This window comes from Macrobrachium nipponense, chromosome 5 (assembly GCF_015104395.2).
Source record: "Macrobrachium nipponense isolate FS-2020 chromosome 5, ASM1510439v2, whole genome shotgun sequence".
In the NCBI taxonomy this organism is placed as follows: domain Eukaryota; kingdom Metazoa; phylum Arthropoda; class Malacostraca; order Decapoda; family Palaemonidae; genus Macrobrachium; species Macrobrachium nipponense.
Genome location: NC_061107.1, coordinates 5882619 through 5904586, shown reverse-complemented (window position 1 = coordinate 5904586; position 21968 = coordinate 5882619). Strand labels below are relative to the sequence as shown.

Below are 21968 nucleotides of genomic sequence, written 5' to 3'. Positions count from 1 at the left end.
ATTCGCTCTACCTCGAATTAATATATTTTCATATATGTTTAACCGAAGGGGTAATTTTTTCTCGATAATAGACTTGCCGGGACCGGGGCACGAACCCACGGAGCCTTTCAAATCCAGGAACGTCAGTGAAGCTTTTACTACTACACCACCAGCGAGGTAGAGCGAATTAGATATAAAGGACATTGTAGCTCGATATATGTATAAGAATCACGGAAATGTGATATGAAATTATATATATATATATTTATATATATATATATATATATATATATATATATATATATATATATATATATATGATTATAATCACTTTAGCACGTGATTCGTTTATCACACATATCCAGGCTGGTTAAAAATAAGAGACAGGGTGTAGGTCTTGACCGGTTTCGGCTTTATTTTCAAGCCATTGACAAAGGACTGATACATAGTATTAGAATTCACAAGTATATATACTATAAAAACAGTACTGACGAACATACACACAAACCGTTGAGACTGCAGATCCACCCACAGGCAGGTGTCAAGGTAGGAGTGGCTTTCAAAAATCATTTGGCTAAAATTTACAATAAATTCTCAAGGGATACTACCGCTTAGGGTACAAGTCCACACCTGACAGGTGTCAGGGAGGCGGGGTTGAACATCTAATTACCACTACTGCCCCCTTGACTGTGTTTACAAATATAATAATCCTATTGCCATATATCTCTACAGCCTACCTTAAATTTAAACAGTTTACCAACAAATTTCTTTGGATTTAAAGGAGTCAAGTTTTATACATTCCTTGACTGATGTTCATATTATTGTTGTAACTTTCTTTTATAAAACTGATTCAATGTATTTTGATATTCCTTTCCAATGCATTATTAGAACACACCAGCTTTTTTTGCCCCTTCCCAGTTAATAGCATGATTGTTCTCACTAACATGTACAAATATACCACTATTTCCCTGTGCATATCTCACACATTGTTTATGTTGTTCTATTCTTTTTTCCAGTGCTTTCCCCGTTTGACCAATGTAAAAGTTGTCACAAGACTTACAAGGGATTTTATAAAACACTCCTTTAGCATTGTCGGGGGAGTCTCAATAAGTACCTGTTTTCATTGTTTATTGTTTTTAAAAATCTACATTAACACCAAGATTCTTCAGGAGATGTGGGATATCTTTCATATTATTAATTATAAGGTAGTACAAGCAAAATTTTTGTTGCTGTAAGTTCATTTTGGTTTTGATACATGGTCTTTTTTGGCGCTTCTAATGCGTTGTTTAGTACATTATCTGGATATTTCAGTTTCTTGCCTGTATTCCGAATCTTTATCTATCTCCATCATCTATATATTCTGGGCTACATACCCGTAGTGCTCTTAGAAACTTGGATGCATAGACTGATCTTTTAACCTTATTGTTTTGTCCAGAATAGAAATGTACATAGGAAGAAATATTAGTAGGTTTTCTGTAAACACTATACTTAAACCCACTACTATTTCTCCGTATGAGGACATCCAAAAGGGTAGGCATTCATCTTTTTCTATTTCCATAGTAAATTTAATTGATGGTACTAATTGATTAACCTGGCAAAAAAAAGATATTTACATCTTCGTTCCCTGGCCATACACAAATTATGTCGTCAACATATCTAAACCCAAGGTACCATTGCGAATGGAAGTTATGTTTTAAAATTTTCTTTTCAAAAAGTTCCAATATATAAATTACTAGCACTGGGGACAGAGGGTTTCCCATTGCCATATACCAAAATTTTGTGAGTAGAATTTTCATTGAATTCAAATTTACAGTCCTTAACACATAATTTTATCAGTTCAATTAAGGTGCTTTTTAGAAAATGGAATATCCAGTTGTTTGTTTTCTAATAATTCCAATACAAACTCCAATAAATCATCAATAGGCAACTTTTATGAATAGAGATACTACATCAAAGCTCACAAGTTTCGATTCACTATTAACTTGTACACTATTTAGTTTATCTATCAAAGTCCACATTATTCTTAATATTGGCATTAGAGATGTTACCTACCAATGGGTTAAGGATATCCACTAAATATTTTGCTAATTTATAAGATGCGGAACCCACTGAGCTGATAATTTGGTCTGGCAGGGAAGTTTGTTTTCTTTTTATGGGTTTTTATCGTACATACACATATACGGTAGCGATGGGAGAGGTCTCACACACACCTTCTTTATAAGGCTTTCGTTACCTTTTAACAGATTTTTCACTTTTTTATTGAAAACACTATTCACACTTTCTATCGGGTTCTTATTTAATTCTTTATATATATATATATATATATATATATATATATATATATATATATATATATATTATATAGATATAATATATTTAGCTGATTATCTTTTTCTAATCATGAACCATTTTTCCTTCAGTAAATAACTAGAATAGTTATCACAGACAAAATTCTTATGAGAGAGAGAGAGAAGAGGAGAGAGAGAGAGAGAGAGAGAGAGAGAGAGAGAGAGAGAGAGAGAGAGACCCTTCTCCCATAAGTTTAATCTCTCTGTCTTCATCAATTCCTTAAGTTTTGGCCTAATTTATATATTTTTTTCAGTATCCGAAATGTATTAGGTATGTTTTGTCCATTGAATGATTTATTATTATTATTATTATTATTTCGGAAGGAGACTGGTGAGCAACCGAATTTTACCATGCCCTTTGGTGCGTTGCTCGCCAGCCTAAGCAATAACGAGAAAGCCGTCATCAGAGAAATAGAGAAGACTCTCTACAAAATTAATAGTACTGAAGCAGCAACCATTTTTAACAAAGCCTATTATAATTATTATTACTATTATTCAATCAGGAATTACGTGTATTCAGTAACACGTAATTAATACAGGGTAACCTAATACCTACAAGTCACGAAAATTTCTCTTATAAAAATTAGGATAAAAAACGACATCAAAGACTTTGAAACATTAATATTTAATTATGTCAATTGAGAGATAGAATTGCAACGCTTATCTTACAGCAATCAAGCAACGTCTTTTTTACTTATTGATTTATGAAATATTATCATCATCATCTTATTTTTATGCCATACTTCAAATTCTCTTTCTGTAATTTCGATATTTAAGGAATGTGAACGAAAACTCTGAATTTAATTTTTATTTTTTCATATTTTTGAAATATTTTTGGCACAGTTTGTTATAATAACAAAAGGGGTAATGATTAAATCACGTTAATCCTATTGTTAATAATTAAGTAAACAACAAATAAATAATAATTAAATTCATAAAGTATATATAAATTAAACTTATTAAAAAAATTGGCAAATATAAACACAGATATTATTAAAGCACGTTAATGTTACTGTTAATAATTAAGTAAACAATAAATAAATAATAATTGAATTCATAAAGCATATATAAATTAAACTTATTTTTAAAAAATTGGCAAATATAAACACAGATATCTGACGAATAATACAGACACGCCAGACCCAATCAATAAAAGCGAGAGAGAGAGAGAGAGAGAGAGAGAGAGAGAGAGAGAGAGAGAGAGAGAGAGAGAGATTAAAGAAAAAACAAGAGGAACGCGTCGTCGTAAGGGGGGGATGGGGAGACGGGGGTTTGGGGAGTTGTGAACCAACTTGCGTGATGGAAAAGCGTAAACATTTTCGTATTTTTATTTTATTTTTTTTTCGTGATTCGTAGGAACTAAAGAGAGATTCGTGACTCCTCTTCTTCTTTTTCTTTTTCTTCTTCCGTTTGACTTCTCGTCCCTGCCGACAGATGGCTCTGCTGTCGCCATAGTTGAGGAAAAGAAAAAATATGGCTATAGTTCGAGTCCAGTCTATAATTATAATTAGCTGTTTATAGTAGCCATCTTTTGCGAGGTTATATTATAATTTTTTAATCTGTTGATGATAGAAAGGTCTCCTCCTCTTTCTCTGTCTGTGTCTTATTATGACTTCCATTTCATTTCGTAATCATTTTTCAGTCCACCCCCCCCCCCCCATCACTCTCTCTCTCTCTCTCTCTCTCAAATCTCTCTCTCTCTCTCTCTCTCTCTCTCTATAGGCATAACAAGACAACAAATTTACTCCATCAATAACAACAACAATATAATAATAATAATAATAATAATAATAATAATAATAATAATAATAATAATAATAATAATAATAATAATAATAATGGAGAAGCAAATCCACAGTTATGTAAATGTACATATATTTAAATTTAAATATATGTACATTTACATAACTGTGGATTTGCTTATCCATTTGAAGACTCGTGCTACTATGAGGATTTTTAATAATAATAATAATAATAATATAATTATTATGTATTATTAATGCGGGTTTCTTAAACTGCACCAGACCAATTCGTGGGTCCATTAACCACCGTCCCTCGGTCCTCTGCTGAATGTGGTCACTGATATAATTAGGCCATTAAATTAAATGGAAGTCATAAAGAGAGAGAGAGAGAGAGAGAGAGAGAGAGAGAGAGAGAGAGAGAGAGAGAGAGAGAGACTGGAAAATGCTTCTTATTGAACTGTGTCCCCATAATGATATTTGATGTGTTTTCACCTGTGTTTTGGTTACTTAAATACGAAGTATCTTTTGTTTATTACCATTTGGTAAGAATAATGTTTATTTAGGGTGATAAGGTTAATGTACACGAAATGAAACTAGACTTGATACATTATAATTTCACTGAATTTTGATATTTTAAGTATTTATCCTGAATCGTGACCTTTACATACCAAGAACCCCCTGAACACATCATATCATCTAATTACCATCTCATTTAAGGTCACTTGAAAGACCTCTGACCTCATTTGGCCCTTGAACTTTATGGAATTAAGGAAGTCCGTCAGGAATTTAAGAAAAGCTGAGTATTGTCAAGCCAATGATAGATCCAAAACCTATATTTCATAGTCATGAGTTGCAAGGATTAGGATGTCTCAAAGACTTGTTAGTCCATCCGAGGAGACATCTTGTGCTCACTTATCTCTAGGAGCAGGTTTTACTGTTTATTCACAGTGTCCTAATGATTTTGTCTAGCTTTCTTTTAAACTCTTCCACACTGTTGCTGTTTACAACTTCTGGTGGCAGTTTATTCCATGTGTCACATATCTTGTATGTAAAGAAGTTCCCAAAGTGGGATGTGTTGTATCTCTTCAGTTTTAGTTTCCTTCCATTGTTAAAGAGGACTTACAGTCATGAATGCAAAAAATAGGTTGAAAATTCCTATAACAGTCTCACTTCTTCAAGGCTACAGTCGAATCTATTCGAAAGAGTCAAGATTGACAGAGAAACGTCTTTGAATTCCTTAAGTGAAGAAAGAATTCCACAGACTTCAATACAGTCATAAACTTATAATGGCTACGTTGTGTAAACATATTCCACTGACTTTAAAACTTTGTCATAATGACTAGATAGTGCTGACTGGTTCCTAAAGCTTGCTGTGATGGTGGTGTCTATGTCCAATCGTCGATGCCTCTGTCCCCACTGGAATGAAAATAAGATAAAGGAATGGTTACATTAAGTTCTTATTACCTAGACTATACAATAAATATACTGCCTGAAGTAGAGATCATACACGAAGAAAGTAAATTTAAGAAAGAATCAAAGGCTCTGCTGTTCTGGAGGAGCTACGATACTGACGAGAAAACACTAAAATACAATTATCAAGATATAAGAAGCACCTTATTTTGAAAACGTACAAGGACCCGCCCGAGAGGGAAGCATCCCTGTGGAGGGATGTAAGTAAAACCAAACAAAGTGAAAGTGGAGTGTGCAACACGCTTTTTTGACAGCACTCAGACCACTACCTTCATTCCAGGGGCTTACCAGAAAGCATTAGGCCAGTTGTACTCCAGGAAGAAGTGTTCGCACTCTTTGGGGAAGTAGTACTCGAAGTGATCGTGGACTCTCTTCCTGGCCTCCAACATCAGTGCTTTCAGAACTCTGGTGTCTCTCGAGCACCTTGGGAAGAACACTTCCTTCACCCTGAGGGGAAATTTTGAATAATTATTTGTAAAGAAACGTGGTGTTCTTAAGTGTATACGTATTAATCAGTTTGTCTGCATGCTCATATACATACGTTTATAGTGTCGTATACATTTAATTACATATGCAGCTATTGCATGACTGAGGTAGACCTCTGGAAAATGAATCTGACTGAATAACAGACAAATAATCACAAGAAGTTTCTAGTTTCATGAAGAAGACAACAAACTCCATCTTTGAAAGTTCATCAAAAGAAAATCTGAATGCCAAACTAGCGCCTCAGTTGCGTGGTCGGTATGGTGTTGGCGTGCCACCTCAGTGGCCGCAAGTTCGATTCGCGGGCATTCCATTGAGGTGTGAGATATGGTGTGTTTCTGGTGATAGAAGTTCACTCTCGACGTGGTTCGGAAGTCACGTAAAGCCGTTGGTCCCGTTGCTGAGTAACCACTGGTTCCATGCAATGTAAAAACACCATACAAACAAACTGAATCCCAAACTACAATACAGAAAAAAAGTGTCTTGCTTCTGACCTATCTCTCTGGGGAGCCAACGCCTTGATGACAGAGAAAGCCATCTTAGTCGAAGATTCCGTCACATCTGGGAGGTAGAGTCGTAACCAGTGTTTGACTCTAGGGAGGCTGCTCAGCTCCTTAGGATCTATGTCAAGGTCAACGCATACATCTGAAGAGAGAGGATGTTAAGAACATTTCAAAAACACATCATATTTTCTGTGACAGTAATAGATTGAGAGGTTATGTGCATGAACTTGCTAGACACAGACTGCATAAGAGTGCGTATGAAACTTACGTAAGGTTTCCAGATGTGGATTAGCCTCGGCAAAATTCTTGAGTTGTGCAAATGACCCTGACTGTGAAACACTTGCCTGAATATTCACCACTGTCATGGGAATGGACATCGCAGGATATACAGGTCCAAAGTATTTTGTCAGAGGACTCCTGTGTGCAGAGAAATTAAAATAAAACTACTGCACCATTACTCTGGAGATGATCAAGATCGAGTCAATTGATTATGAAGTTTGTTATACTCGCTAGGGTGGGGTGTGGGAGAATTAATTGACAGTTTCAATGAAGGCGAGAACTTCTTCAGTATCTGTTAATACTGACCCATAGTAAATTGGTCTTTTAACAAATCATTCGCAAACCAAATCGGTAAGCAGAGGAAATGTTCAGTAAATGTTAAGATAATGGCACAACATTTAACAAGCAGACAAGTTACAAGTTTACTCCCCCTTGAAAAATTTCTTTCGATGACGTCATCGTTTCGTCATAGTTTCAATGACGTGAAGCTACGTCATTTTCACGCAGAACACCTAAATAAATGAAAAGTAATCATGGCAAGTATCAATTCAGCATCCGAGGTATCGGACTGTATGTTTATAAACAATGGCTTGGTTTTTTTTATCTTCAATAAGATTGACTGCATGAATCAGGAGGATTTGCTGAGCCGTTGCAGGGACTTTTACAGTGAGGAAGAAGCCTCAGAGGCAATGCTACTGGCGTTTGAGAAGTACGGCTGCCCCGAAAAGAAAAAGGAATATCGTGGTGCTCAGAAGAAGGAAAATAACATACGACAAATTATGACGTTAATGTGTCAGTCACCTACACCTGAAGGTACTGAATTTTGTATAACGAAGTGTACCCAAGTGCCTCCAGTAACTATGGATCATGTCGACATGGCAACGGTGCTGAAACTGTTTAGTGCTCTTATTTCGGAGGTTCAGATCCTCTCCAATTCCAATAAGCAGCTTAGAGAAAAAGTTTCAAAAATAGAAGAAAATGTTAGCAAAAAGGAAATAACGACTTTAGTGAAGGAGAATAATGCTACAAAGCAGAAAAGAAAAACGTCAGACGAAGTGATAGCAGATCAAGCTGAACTACTTCATCTTTACAGAAAAAGGTCGGATACTAAAAACACTGACAAATTTACATCTGGCGAAGCTTCTACAGGAACTGCTACCTGTATACTTAGAACCGGAGAGCGGCATGAGTAATAAAAACGGTTACCCGGGATGTCACGCTACAGAATGATTCAGATGAGGATCTGGCCTCCACGACATCATCAACATCTTTGAACGAATGGGAGCTCCAGCCATGGCAGCGGAGAAAAGTGCGAAGGCAGATGCAGAGGAGAAACGAAAACGGACCATATGAAGTTCCACACCCCGGATTCGCCACCTCAACCAAGTTATTAAGAAGAAAGCCTGCAGTAATAGGAACCAATGAGGGTACCGGTCTACTAGCAGCTGAACCTCTCACCAATATATCTCTTTTTGTGTCTAGGTTAAGTCCTCATGTAAATGAAGATGAATTGAAAATCCATGTCATAAATATATCTGGTAAAAATTCAGTTCATTGTCAGAAACTTCAAGCGAAACATGACAATATGTTTCCTTTAAAATATCAATCGAGAGCATTGAAAATGTAAAGTAACTAACCTTTTTCAGTCTGTTAATTGGCCAAAAGGCGTAATGGTAAGGAAATGGTACGAAAAAAGAAATTAATCATGGCTTCAATTAACATAGCAACTTTTAACTGTAGATCTGTCAGGAAAATGTCCACGTTGTTGTAAAAAATTTATGTAATAACTATAAGATAATAGCATTGCAAGAAACATTTTTGCCACAACAGAGAGTAACTTTCTAAACAATATTGATATTAAGTTTATCGTCGTCACCAGTAGACCTAAGTCAAGCTCTGGTAGAGGAAGGCCACATGGGGGTCTAGCTTTTTTAGTTCATGAGGAGATCTCTCCGTATGTCAGGAAAATACCCACAAGAGATGAACGCTTTTTATGTATAGATATTAGTCTGGGTGGTAGCACGATAAGGGTTATCAATTGTTATATGCCCTATTATAACGGTTCTAATACTGAGGAATACTTAAATAAATTAGGGAAAATGAAATGTCTATTTGAAGAACATCAGAATGATCATGTTATTGCTGTAGGGGATTTTAACGCTCACATTTCATCAGAATTTGGTGCAGAATTATTTGGGTGGTGTGATGAATACGACTGCTGTGCAGCCGACATCACCTCATTACCACAAGATACCCATACGTGGGTAAGCGATGCTACGGGTCACACGAGGTGGCTGGACCATGTCGTGTGCCCTGACTCCCTCTTGAGTGCACTTCGATGTTTAATGTTTTTTTACGAGGAGATAGGCTCAGACCACAAGCCTCTGGGTTTTAAACTGTGTGTACAAGATTTTTCAGCATACATAGTAGCAGGGACCAATAATCGCAGAATAACTTACGAGGTTAGAAATAATGATGAATATAAAGTTCGAAGCGAGAAGTCACTAAAAGAAATAGAGCTTCCAGTTGAGGCAATTGTCTGTAGAACAAGGGGATGCAGAGACAGAAACCATGTATTTCTAATTGAAACATTTGCTGTCGATCTTGTTGAGGCATTGATTAAGAGTGGAGATACAAAAAATACCGGGGAGGTACATAAAAGGCATGGAATACCAGGCTGGAATGAAAACGTCAAATTACACCACGTTACAGCCAGACAAAAGTATTTATTATGGAAGGAAATGGGAATGCCGAGATCGGGTGTGCAATACGATGAGATGGTCCTGTCTAAACGAAATTTTAAAAAGGCACTCAAAGTCTACAAGAAGACGGTAAACAAAACAACAAAGGAAAAAATCGCTAGAGATTTGAGCAGGAGAAATCCTTGGAAAACAATAAACAAAATAAGAAAGAAAACTACCAAACTACCGGTTAGTATTGATGGAATAAGGGGAGAGTCAAACATAGCAGAAGGTTGGAAGAATCATTATGCTCATATTATGGAAGGTACGAACCATCCACAAATGTCTTTGTCGATGGAAAATGAAGATGAAGAAAGCACCATGCCAATTGTTTCCGTTAAAGACGTTCAAGATGCTTTAAAATCCCTTTCGTTAAATAGTGCCCCGGGCCTGGATGGAATCACAGGAAATCACTTACGATATGCCCATCCAACTCTGTATGTGCATCTGTCACTTTTGTTCACTTGTTTGTTCAGGCATCATTTCGTATAAAAAAATCTGACTGAAATAAAAATTCTGAATTTAGTTAAGGATTACCATAAGTCTCTCTCTGATAAGAATAACTATCGTCCAATAGCCCTTGCCTCTATTATTTCTAAGCTATTAGAATGCATCATCCTACAAAGATGCAAAGACTTGTTAACAACTTCGGATAATCAATTTGCTTATAAAACTAAACACAGCACTGATATGGCCCTTTTTCTTTTTAAACAAACATGCCAGTTTTATAGGTAAAAAAAAAACACTCCAGTTTTTGTATGCGCAATGGATATGCCCAAGGCTTTTGATAGAGTGTGTCATGAAAGATTATTTCAAATTTTAAAGAGAAGACGTGTGCCATTTTACATTATAGCACTGCTACAGTACTGGTACAAAACTCAGGACTTTAGAGTAATGTGGGGCAATAGTCTTTCCTCCCCTTTTAAACCCAGTTGTGGTATTAGACAGGGTAGTGTTCTATCAGCACTTCTGTTTGCCGTATATGTGGATGACTTAAGTACAAAGGTCCTCAGCAGGGAAGGTGGTTGCACAGTGGGAGAGGTTAAGGTGAATCATATCTTTTATGCAGATGATATAATACTTTTAGCCCCATCTTTAAAAGCGTTGCAAATACTCATAGATAAAAATATGGAATATTTGAAGTACCATTATCTAGAAGCCAATCCTGACAAGACCAACGTTCTTGTTATAAAGCCCAGGAATTTTATGTCATTTAGTGAACTGTCACTCGATATTAATGACGTCAGGTTGGAAGTCGTTAAGTCATGTAAATATCTCGGCATGAATATTAATGACAATCTGAAGGACGATGACCATATTGCATCACTCTATCGAGGGCAATGCTTGCGAGGCAATATGTTGCTAAGGAACTTTCATATGTGCAATGATGAGGCAAAAGTGCATTTGTTCAGATCTTTCTGTACTTCCCTGTATTGTATGCCTCTGGCAATGAAATGTGAAAAGGAAACCCTACGAAAACTTAAGGTATGTTATAATGACTCTTTTAGGTACCTGATGGGAATAGAAAGGTTTTCGAGAGTAAGTGGACACTTTATTTCTTTAGGAATACCAACATTTGATGAATTAGTGAGAAAATGTATTGTAAGCTTGTTTCAAAGAGCAAAGAGTTAAAAAAAACCACTTAATTTGTGCAATTTTTAACAGTGATAGTTTTAAAAAATCATTAGTTTTTAAAGAGTGGTCTAAACACATTTTCTGTGTTTAGACCTTTTGTTTTATTCCTAATACATTTGTATATAACTATTAATTTTATTGTAATATTTTGTACATGGCTCTACAGCTGAAATAAAGAATTTGAATTTGAATCTGAATTTAAAATTACACATAAAACCATCACTTTTGTCATGTCTATAGCTCTTAAAAATGTTCCAAACTCCTGAAGATTTTTTCTTAGATTACTTTCATTTTGGAGTGTTACAACCCACCGTCACAAATTCTTATTTGATAACAAAAGCAAAGCACATTACTTACTTATTTACAAGCTGAATGATCTTAACTTTCAGGGAAGTATCCACCAGCTGGGATCTAGGGTGACGAAAAAGATGTTGCAGTATCAGAGTGCGAACGGGCGCCTTTATTTCCACAAGTCTATCAATCAGTTGATCAAATGGTGGCACGAAATCTATTGGGTTAACTGAAATGTTTATATTTATTTGGTTAACTGAGATATACTTTATCAATGAATTATAGGCTACGAGGTTGTCTATGGTTATGTTAGCCGTGCCACCTTGCATTCCTGGTTTGGCACAAATCTGTTTGAGTACTTCCTCTTCACACTTGACATTGTTAAGAACTGCAATCCATGATTCCTTGTCCTTCACTCCAGACCTGTTTAGAAGATCTAACAATTCTGCATACAAGGCTTTACTGACTGAGCTCTTGTTTAAGTTGAGAAGTTCCATTAAATTGACCAATGTGTTTTGATACTTGGTTAAGTGACACTCCATCGTATCGTCACTGACATGCCTCAAAATATCTGCAACGCCATCTTTCTGAAAGTCTTTGAGGTAATCAGAAATGTAAGTCTCCATATCCTTACATACACTGGTTGAGATTCCTTTATTTTCAAAGCTCTCCATGATCTTCTTCTTTATGCTTTCAACATTACTTGAGACAACTTTATTGGTCACTGTTGCAATGATGTACCAGCTTGCAAAGAATTCCTGTTGTGCCCTGTGGAAGAAGCTGAATTCTCCCAGAGGATCTAACTGAAGGAATGAACCAAGCATTTCGTCTAAATGCAGAGACATAGATTTTGAGAGGTAGTTTAGACGTCCAAGCGCCCCTTTGTTAAGAGTCATACTATTTTCTCTAATTCCTTTCAGTGCTTCCCAGCACAACCCATTTATAAAAGCATCGATGCGTTTCTCCAGTGTAGGAATAAATCCATCGCTACGGGCTAAGCGGTCATGAATTCTCTTCCTAATCTGTTCATTGATTTTGCTATAGAGCTCAACGGGCGTAGTAATGGTTCGTACAGATTCGCTGTTTTCAGCCCATAGATAAGTCACTAACACCAGATTAAAAGGGAGATTCCAGAACGCCTTAAGACTGGCTTCTCTCGTCCTCAAGTAGAGGAGCAACCCTTCAATGTCTCCTCCAGCCATTCCTTTATCTTTCAGTTTTTTGTGGAGTTTCCTCACGAGAAGCTCTCTTGAACTTGCCGTAACTCCCTTCAGATAGAAGATGATTCTCTGTAAGTCATCAGGTATCCTGTAGGAAAATTCTTCGTACCTTTCTGTTCTTACTGTGGCCATTATTGTGATGTTATCGTTTGTCTGAATATTGAGGACTTCTTGCAAGAGATTTTCTGCGTTGCTGTTCGTTTCATCCAGTCCATCAAATATGATGAGCGTTGGAAGGCTAAGTATGGAGTAAAGCATCTCTTTCTCACTCATTTTCATCGACGTTTTGGGCATCTGAGCACAAGCGAGCTTACAGAGGCAAGTAACCTCTACATTTCTGCAATCGACAAATAAAAGAACCTTGTAGTGATCAAGTCCTCTAACTGAGTCACTGTTTGAACTCCATTCAGACAAGAACATCTTGATGATTGTTGATTTCCCAGAACCAGCAGCACCTGCAATCAGTAGAGTTTGAGCTATGTTGCAATCGCCACCTTTTTGATTTTCGGCATACTCCAGCATCTGTGAAAATGCAATGGGTTTAATGTCTTCACCTTCGTGTTCTAAAGCTACTATATGAGGTTTGACAAACAAAGTGGTCACGTCTATCCGCTCCTTTGGCTTTAGGAGGCTAGTTAGTGCTCCCACTGCAGACAGGCCTTTATGCAATTCTATTAATTCAGCCCTTCCACCTTTCAAGATGGCCTCCTGGTTTCTTTGTAGCAGCGCATTTTGCTTGTAAGACTCAAATTCCTTTGCTGTTAGTGGGTATTGAGTAATTAACTTAATTGTATCCAAATATTCCTGTGCCTTTCCCTTTAGTTCAAACTTCTTATACTTGACTTCGGCTAGTTTCATTGTCTTCGTGAGCAGATCTTCAATCTCGGGTACTTTTTTGTCGAAAGCATCTTTGCTAACGCTGAGCTTCCCGTGTTCCAGGGCATCTCTGTCCTTCTTCATCTGTACAAGGTTGTGTTCAAACGTTCCACTCTGTTTCCACTCATTGCTGTCAGGACTAGCCACCTCCTTGCATCCATACTTGATGGCATAGAGCCAGAGAGAGATGTCGAAGCTTTGGCAAGACTTATCACTTTTAATCATACCTTTCATCGTCCTGTTGAATTTGGTACGGTACTCTGGGTGTGTCATGTTGCGTTTGTTTACCAAGTAGTCTTCCAGAGTTTCGTCGTCGTCTTTGTCCGTGGCATCGGTGTAAAACACCCACCTCATGAAGGTGCGATATACAGTGTCAACAATCAGCATAAGTCTAAAGCAGTTGATGTTTTCATCAGTAAACGTTGATGCTGATGACGACTTTGTAGGATCCATCTCATTGGAAAGCCAGGCTAAGGAGAGAATGGAGTCTATTAAGTAGTGGGGAGCATGAGATATGAGGGTACAGATAGCTAGTGACTTAAGTTTAAAAAGTAAGTCTGTCCAAAGCTTTATACTGTTTTAGCAGCCACACTCATTCATATCAACACATATTTATTTTGGGGAGCTATGAGTCTGAAAAATGGAAGGAAGAAGGTGCTGCCACAAGTAATTGGAGAAGGCATATTGAGGCAGCCGACCCCTTAGCTTATAGGGATAAATAAAAGGGACTGGAAAAAATTATACGAATGGAAATATGATTACAGTCTAACCTTCGTAAGACATAGGAAACTGAATAGGTCATTTAAACCTACCTTACACACACACACACACACACGTGCATACATACACACATTGCAGCATCATCAATATGAGAAAAGATCCAAATAAGATAGTATATTTGATCGCCAGGATACAGTAACACTTCACAAACAAATTATACGATCTGACTGAATCTGTAACAACATCACGCATTTACGAAAATTACGAAATTGGATATTTATCGCAGTTTCTTTTCATTTATGCTACGAAAACCCCATGTGAACATCTCCCTCGATAAAGGCACATCCTCGAATTTGAACAGAACTGGGCCATCTTGCTCTCTATAATGAAATAACATCAAGATCTTTTGTGACTTTTTTTTTTCTTATGAGGCGTGATTCTCAAATTTAGTAACTGACTGGACCTCTTTAATCTAAACTTCAGCCTCTCCATATCACACATATACACTATTGTAAGCTTATTTTTTATTCAGAAACGATAAAAAAATCACTTTATAAAGACGCACTCACTGACAATATAAAGACTTCCTATACTGACTGCAGTATAGCTGTGGACAGTCTATATAAAGAGCCCTTATCTCTAGTGAGTCAGTCAGCTGATAAACGGGAGAGAGTTGCCACTTACTGCATTTCCAATAGTTGTAGTCCACCAACCAACGCTCTCAGATATGGATAACATCGTGATTACTTCAGTTATATCAATGGTCTTACATTCCTTAGTTTATTATCATACAGGTGTTGTGTTGACAAGGTGTGGAATTAATAATTTGACAAATCGCAACCAGATTGAATAATACTCACTTTGTTAATTAATGTAAACTAGACAATAAATTTTTGTTATTTCCTAAAGCTTTCATCTTTTGTCACCAATAAAAATGTAATCTTAGAAGCTTAATTTTCAAGTTGACAAGAAACTTTGTATTCACCTCAGCAGTTTACCATAACACTTATAGGCTTATCTTGCAGATGTACAACTCAGATATACACAAACTTTTAACAAATTCGTTAAAAAGTCTAAGATATTTAAGCATTGGAGGTAATTTTAAAGTGAATGAAGAAATAACACGAAATGAACTTTGTTTTAAAACTGCTTTATTAAACTAAATTTTTTTTTTTACAAATTCATTTGTACTCTTAAGACCTATTATAGCCTAGACCTACTAACCACTCCATCCATTATTGTGAGTGAGGTTGGTCTAACTGGATTGAAAAAGAATCTCAAGTATATTGAACATTTTTTCTTTACATTCATCGTTCAACTTAACACCTCTTCCCTTTACTGAATATGAAGAGGTAAGGAGGATCTCCTAACTCCTTTTCATATAAGAAGAATCCCAGAAGGAACCATGAACCATAAGCCTCAGAGGGAACCTGGAACCAGGAGGCTTCTGGAGGAACCAGGATCCTCAGAAGTATCCAGGAGCCACAGAAGTATCCAGGAGCCACAGAAGTATCCAGGAGTTTCTTCCACAGAAAGTATCCAGGAGCCACAGAAGTATCCAGGAGCCTCAGAAGTATCCAGGAGCCACAGAAGTATCCAGGAGCCACAGAAGTATCCAGGAGCCTTAGAAGTATCCAGGAGCCACAGAAGTATCCAGGAGCCACAGAAGTATCCAGGAGCCACAGAAGTATCCAGGAGCCTCAGAAGTATCCAGAACCACAGAAGTATCCAGGAGCCTCAGAAGTATCCAGGAACCAGGAGTCTTAGAAGGAACCTGGAACCAGGAGGCTTCTGGAGGAACCAGGAGCCCTCAGAAGGAACCAGGAGCCTTAGAGGGAACCAGGAACCAGGAACCTCAGAAGGATCCAGGAATCAGGAACCTCAGTAGTATCCAGGAACCAGGAGCCTAAGAAGGATCCAGGAACCAGGAACCTCAGAAGGATCCAGGAACCAGGAGCCTCGGAAGTATCCAGGAACCAGGAGCCTTAGAGGGAACCTGAAACCAGGAGACTTCTGGAGGAACCAGGAGGCCACAGAAGTATCCAGGAACCAGGAACCACAGAAGGATCCAGGAGCCTCAGAAGTATCCAGAAACCAGGAGCCTTAGAAGTCGAGGACCACTCCAGTGTCAATAATCTCCACTTCAACGTCGTTCAGTAGGATTTTCTTAACAGAATCAGCCAGGATCTTGAGACCTTGAGTCACCTGGCCGAAGACTCTGTTGTACGTGCAGTCCCTTCCTATGCCAGTCAACACGTAGAATGAGTAGTCCTTCTCCATCCAGACGATTCCCTCGCAGGCGTAGCGGCTGTTTACGCTCCCGTAGAAATCCTTGTCCTCGAGGGCGACCTTCCCTTCAATGAAGCTGCCTCCGTAGACCTGGCTTCCTATCCTTTCTGTTTGGGTTTGGGGGTAAACGACATCATTTAACTTCCTGTTCACGTACGTCGGTCCCAGTTTCCCAGTGCAGAGGGACAGGAAGTGTTCTGCAAGGGCGCTTCCTGCGTTTAACTGGATGTGAACGCGTCCCTTCGGGACATTGTCCCAGGCTATGTCTAAAAAGACGACTTTAGGCTTCTTCACGAGGGTCATGACTTCAATGTGCTGCATAAAGAAATAATTATGTTATAAGACCATAAAGAATAGTATAAGGGAATTATTCATTTAACCTTCTAATGTTCAGATTTCTCAGGATTATTGTTCGTACCTGTCGATCAGCACCTTCCGGTCATTTTCTTTGTTCTTCAAGTGAGTGGACACAATTCTATATCATTATAAGGTCAAACCAGCTACTGGCAAGTACTTTTACTTTTAAAAAATGATCGGTGTTCCAGAGGTTGCAATAAACCGTTTTTTTCCCTCAAAAGATACATAAAAAACAATATGGATAAGGTTGAAAAAGAAACCCACAAAATCACTTTGTAACTTGTTTACTTGTAAGTATTTACATTTAGTTTCGCTACACACTCTAAGTAAACAAGTTAAAAAGTGATGTTGTGGGTTTCTTTTTCAATCTTCAGAAGAAAACTGAAAGAAGTTTTTGTTTGGTTCAATATGGATAAGACTGATTGAGTTGCAAACTAAATAATTTAACATTGACTACTCGCTCTTGTTTTCTGATGTCGAAATAACTCAGCAAAAATCTAAGACAAAACAGAAGAAAAGAGACTACTATATACAATATTAAAAAGAAACATTTAGTGAGGATATATCCTCTTAAAGAAACAAAACAAGTCTTAAATTCTCAAAGAGTAGAAATGTGAAACAAGGTGGGAAACAGACGAAGAAGTTTTACAAGAAATATCGAGAGGCACTTATAAATTTGAAGACAAACGGCCTGATTATGAGAGTCGGAGACAATAAACAAATACATTCTAAATAACCCAACTGACCTGGATTTCAAAGCTTAGCTCAGGGGGTCTCCCATCTTCCAAGCAGTGCAAGTACACTTGGTCCTCTGTCACCGAAATCCTGGCATGTCTCACGTTTTCCCCACAGTCGCTGGCGAAAACTTTCCCAGTCTTCATCTTCTTCTTCCACTCTTCGGGCGCTTTTTTCGGGTGACTATCCTGTTGGTGTAATTCAGATTTGAATTTCCCAGTGATATATTTTCATGCCGAGGTCAGAGACGCCCTATTTGAGGTCAGAAAGTCTGAGGCATTGTTAAATTACAACCCACTGTACATGTGACAGTTTCATAGATGGAAAAAAAGGGGACTAATTTTGTTGTGACACTTTAAAGGAATCATTACTTTAAAAACCTGCAGCTGTCGCTGACTCGAGCAGGTTAACTGGGTAAAATGATTGACGACAACACAAAACCAAAAAAAAATGCATCTTGACTTCTTTCCTGATTTTAAAAGAAGCATCAAACAATATAACTGGAAATAGTAGTAGTACTAAATTACATCATCAACAATACCTAAAAACGACAGAACATGAAAACGTGCAAAGGTATATAACAATTATAACCTTAGTTCCTTATCCCAGACCTACCATAGTCATTTGTTATATTTGCTTTTATTTAAGAAGGGGACAGGTGAATGCAAAAACTGTAACTAAAGTAGGCCTACGTGTGCGCTTATCCAAACCCTACCTTTGTCAGTGTGTTGTATTTCCTCTTATCCAGAGAGACCATCATGTGAATGCCAAAAATATAACTATAGTACTAGCCCTACGAGAGGAGTTATTCAGGTAGTACTCACATAGACATATTCCTCTGATACAGTTATAGCGAGCCTATCTGCAATGTTGAATGTTTCCGGGAAACCATGTACGTTAAAGAAATATGATTCTTCTTCCTCCTCCTCGTACAGATTGTCAGATGACCTCAATAACTGCGGAAGTAAAGGTTAAATTTATTAAACCATGCATTACAAATTGACTGCGAGTGTTAGGAAAAATAGACTTCAGTATTACAAGGGGAAATTGTAGTGGGAAGTTCACCTTTTGTGCATTAGCAATCGTGGGATCAGGATAGTCCTTTTTGCACTTGTCTACAAGGTCGGCGAGTTCCCCAAAAATGAGGGTAGCTTTGGACACCGCATCGGTGGTCTCGGTGAGGTCAACGACTTTGTCCAGCTGAGGTAAAGCTGCCTCCAGTTTCTCAATATGGTCTTTAACTTTCTCTCTATCTTCCTTCACCTTAGTTCTCTCTTTCTTTATGTCCTGTATAATCTCGTTGTGCCACTCACTCCTTTCTTCTAGTTCTACAGCCAATTTCGCGTGTCGTCCTTTGTTCTCGAGCAAAAATTCAATATAGTTATCTAGATCACCGCTCATTTCTCTAGCAGAATCGAGCAGTTCTCGAGAGCATGTGCGGTGGTGACCGATCATCTCTCGCAGTCTGCTTTGTCTTCCCTTGGGCAGTGACTTGAGCATTTCTGCGAATTCTAAATCCCTCAGTTCTGAGATAGCACTCTCCAAGGCATAATTGATTGAGAAGTCCGATACGCTTGATGCTTTGATGCTCGCGTTGCATATTGGACAGGAGCAGGTTTCGTTTTGCAAGAGTTTGTCCAGGCATTCTGTGCAATAACTGTGGCCACACAGTAAACTGCGAGGTCTCCTCGTCTTGTCGTAATTTTCACAGCACAACTGACAGTCGTCAACCTTCTCATTCGCCATTTCCTGAAAAAAATATATAAAATAAAATCTTACAAGGCAAATAACATTTTAGGAAAAATAAATAAAAAAACGACATACAGAAAATGTCCATTTGCAATGAAGAAACAAGTCAGCCAATGACTGAAGCGTATGGTAAGCCTACCTTTTGCTAAACATTTAAGTATTATTTTTAAACAACGTTATGGGTTCATTAGTTTCTATAGAATCTGCATGAAAATGAACTCTAAATGCGTTTTGATATGGTGACATTTGCATCTTGATAACAGCAAAAGTGTAAAGAGCCGTTCCATACGTAGCTCCTTTTATTTACTACTACTACTACCAAAATGGGCGCCAACTCCTTCGTTATGATTCCAACTGATAGTTTTTTTTCTCGTAACATTTTTCCATTTTAGCACGGACTACGCCACAGCAAATAGACCACAGTCTTCTCAGCAAAATGGCAATCCCAGTGTATAAATTTTCTACAAAATTGCTATTGTCAAGTGCCGTATTTTAACACAGTATGATGTCTGACCATTGGTATTCGCATACAGACGATAATAATCTCCTCCATCTTTTAATTATATGATAATTTCATATAATTATATGTCATTTCATCTGTCTCATTATACATATGTCACTACACAGGATGGACTGATCAAACATTGTAAAAGGAACAAGGGACATACTGGAATGAAAAAATATATAATTGGCAACTCTTACCTTCGCCCGCCGACCAACGTGATCCTTAACTTTAACAAAAGATGAAACACTTTGAGAGCACTTAACACTTTTGTTCTCGTTATTAACGAAGAAATAAGTGGGTGACGGTAATCCAACAATGTTCAGTTTTTCATAAAAGTCACTGTAAACAATTGGCTTTACCTTATAAACGTTCTGTATCACTTAAAAGTACAAGACCTCACGCTGCTGTTTACTTTCGAATTCCATTATACAGTTGCCAACTTGCATTTTTAGGCTGTGTTGCTGTGTAGTCTGTAAACATAGCACAGCTGACTGACCTGAAAATGAAACATTGGTTCTGTATTCTCTGGTGTCATACGACAAGTTTCGTTTTATTTAATCTTATTAGACTAGTTCGTTAATTTTATTCTTACAGATACATTGTTTATTCATTTATCTGATCTAACGAATACCTTGCCGTTTGTTTATCTTACGAATAAATCAAGATTTCTCATACCAAAATGAGACATTGCTTCTGTATTTTTATGAATTAATAAAGCAAATTTAATTTAATATCATTTCATCATATTAGTTCACTCATTGTATTCTTACAAAGATACACTTAACCTTTTCGCTGCCTCCTATCTTCCGAATAAATTAACAATTTATTATCATGATCTGTGTTTCTAATGCTTATCTTGGACTGATTTGTCATATTAAAATTGTATAATATATTTCGAAGTGAAAATTTCGCAAATTGATGACTTTTTAATTTGTCAAAACTTTCAAACGCCCTTCATGTTTCGTGAAGAGGAAGTTTTTTTTTTCAGTTTCCTCTCTATGGCATTGTTCTTTGTATTTCAAACTATGAGATTGGAATGTTTGGAATCGAGTGAATAGCTCTTATGTCATACTCTAACTTAAAATGTGTATTATACATTACAAAAATATTTACATGTTAAATACTGCTCTTAATGCTAAACATAAATGTTTATATTAACGTTTAATTGTAAAATTAACTTCCTGAATAGTGCCACTCTCCAATGTCAGTTTGTTTACATGCGTTTCCAAGCAGTTGATAGTGACGGACCCTACCCTATTATCATCTCGATTATCTCTCTAATAATGTGAGTATTTTGTTCGTGAAATGTAATTTAACTTTATTGAATTAATTCCTGGACTTTAAAAGCTTATTGTAAGTGGTTATTATGCATTTAATAGGTCGGGGAAATTAGCCTAAGTCTTTCCTAGGTAGATCTAGGGTACTTATCCGCGGCGGCCTAGACTATGGCAGTTGCGGTTTTTCTATGCATTTTTACCTACTGAACAAAAATTTTAAGTAATATTTATTCGGACGACTGTAATTAACCCCCGGGGTCCAGTACTAAACACGGCGAAATACATTGGACGCCCTAGGGTAAATGGTAACCGCATGGAGTGGCTCAACTCACCGACGGTCACGGCTGGACACCCTCCGAAAAAGTACTTATAGCCTAACGCGTCTTGACACCGGAGATGGGCATCAGTCGCGACTTGTTGTTGGTGAGAGACGGAGCTAAAGACCTCTACTCTCCTTTCGAAGTAAGTATTTTCTCCAAATTTAGAAATTAAGGCCAAATTTAAAGCATTAAACAGAGGGTAGTGAAAAGGGTGGCCAACGCAATGCAAATCTCATTAAAACGTTTTCGGAATTTTTCTTACGCTTAAATATCTTAGAAGATTGATGCCATCTTGATGTTTGTGGAGTCGCTTGTGTCAACAAACTTCCCATTTCCTGTGATAAATCCACACACCACTTGTACCCATAGATGCTGGGGCACTTTCATCACAACAATCGGAACACGGTCCACTGGGCCACGAACGTTTTTTTAAGTTAAACAAACTGTTT

At 37.4% G+C, this 21968-nt stretch overlaps 2 protein-coding genes across 5 annotated transcripts; both read right to left on the bottom strand.

The window, feature by feature from the left end:
- Nucleotides 1-4325: 4325 nt before the first annotated feature.
- On the bottom strand, nucleotides 4326-14907 carry LOC135215153 (uncharacterized). 2 transcript variants are annotated; one of them, XM_064249600.1, is made up of 6 exons: nucleotides 14857-14907; nucleotides 11538-14037; nucleotides 6794-6942; nucleotides 6517-6667; nucleotides 5828-5986; nucleotides 4326-5485 (listed from the first exon to the last, which is right to left on the bottom strand). In XM_064249600.1, the coding sequence occupies exons 2-6, from the start codon at nucleotides 14018-14020 to the stop codon at nucleotides 5455-5457; spliced, it is 2973 nt and encodes a 990-aa protein (XP_064105670.1). In that variant the 5' UTR covers nucleotides 14021-14037; nucleotides 14857-14907; the 3' UTR covers nucleotides 4326-5454. The 2 variants fall into 2 exon arrangements, with proteins under 2 accessions (XP_064105670.1, XP_064105669.1); XM_064249599.1 differs by having other exon boundaries at nucleotides 11538-14880.
- Nucleotides 14908-15826: 919 nt separating this feature from the next.
- LOC135215151 (uncharacterized) lies at nucleotides 15827-20379 on the bottom strand. 3 transcript variants are annotated; one of them, XR_010314603.1, is made up of 6 exons: nucleotides 20120-20379; nucleotides 18734-19417; nucleotides 18493-18624; nucleotides 17680-17856; nucleotides 16005-16891; nucleotides 15842-15910 (listed from the first exon to the last, which is right to left on the bottom strand). XR_010314603.1 is itself a non-coding variant. In XM_064249597.1 (5 exons), exons 2-5 carry the CDS (start codon nucleotides 19412-19414, stop codon nucleotides 16391-16393), a joined length of 1491 nt encoding a protein of 496 aa, XP_064105667.1. In that variant the 5' UTR covers nucleotides 19415-19417; nucleotides 20120-20379; the 3' UTR covers nucleotides 15827-16390. The 3 variants fall into 3 exon arrangements, 2 of the variants coding, with proteins under 2 accessions (XP_064105667.1, XP_064105668.1); XM_064249597.1 differs by having other exon boundaries at nucleotides 15827-16891; XM_064249598.1 differs by having other exon boundaries at nucleotides 15827-16891; nucleotides 20282-20368.
- Between the last annotated feature and the right edge of the window lie 1589 nt (nucleotides 20380-21968).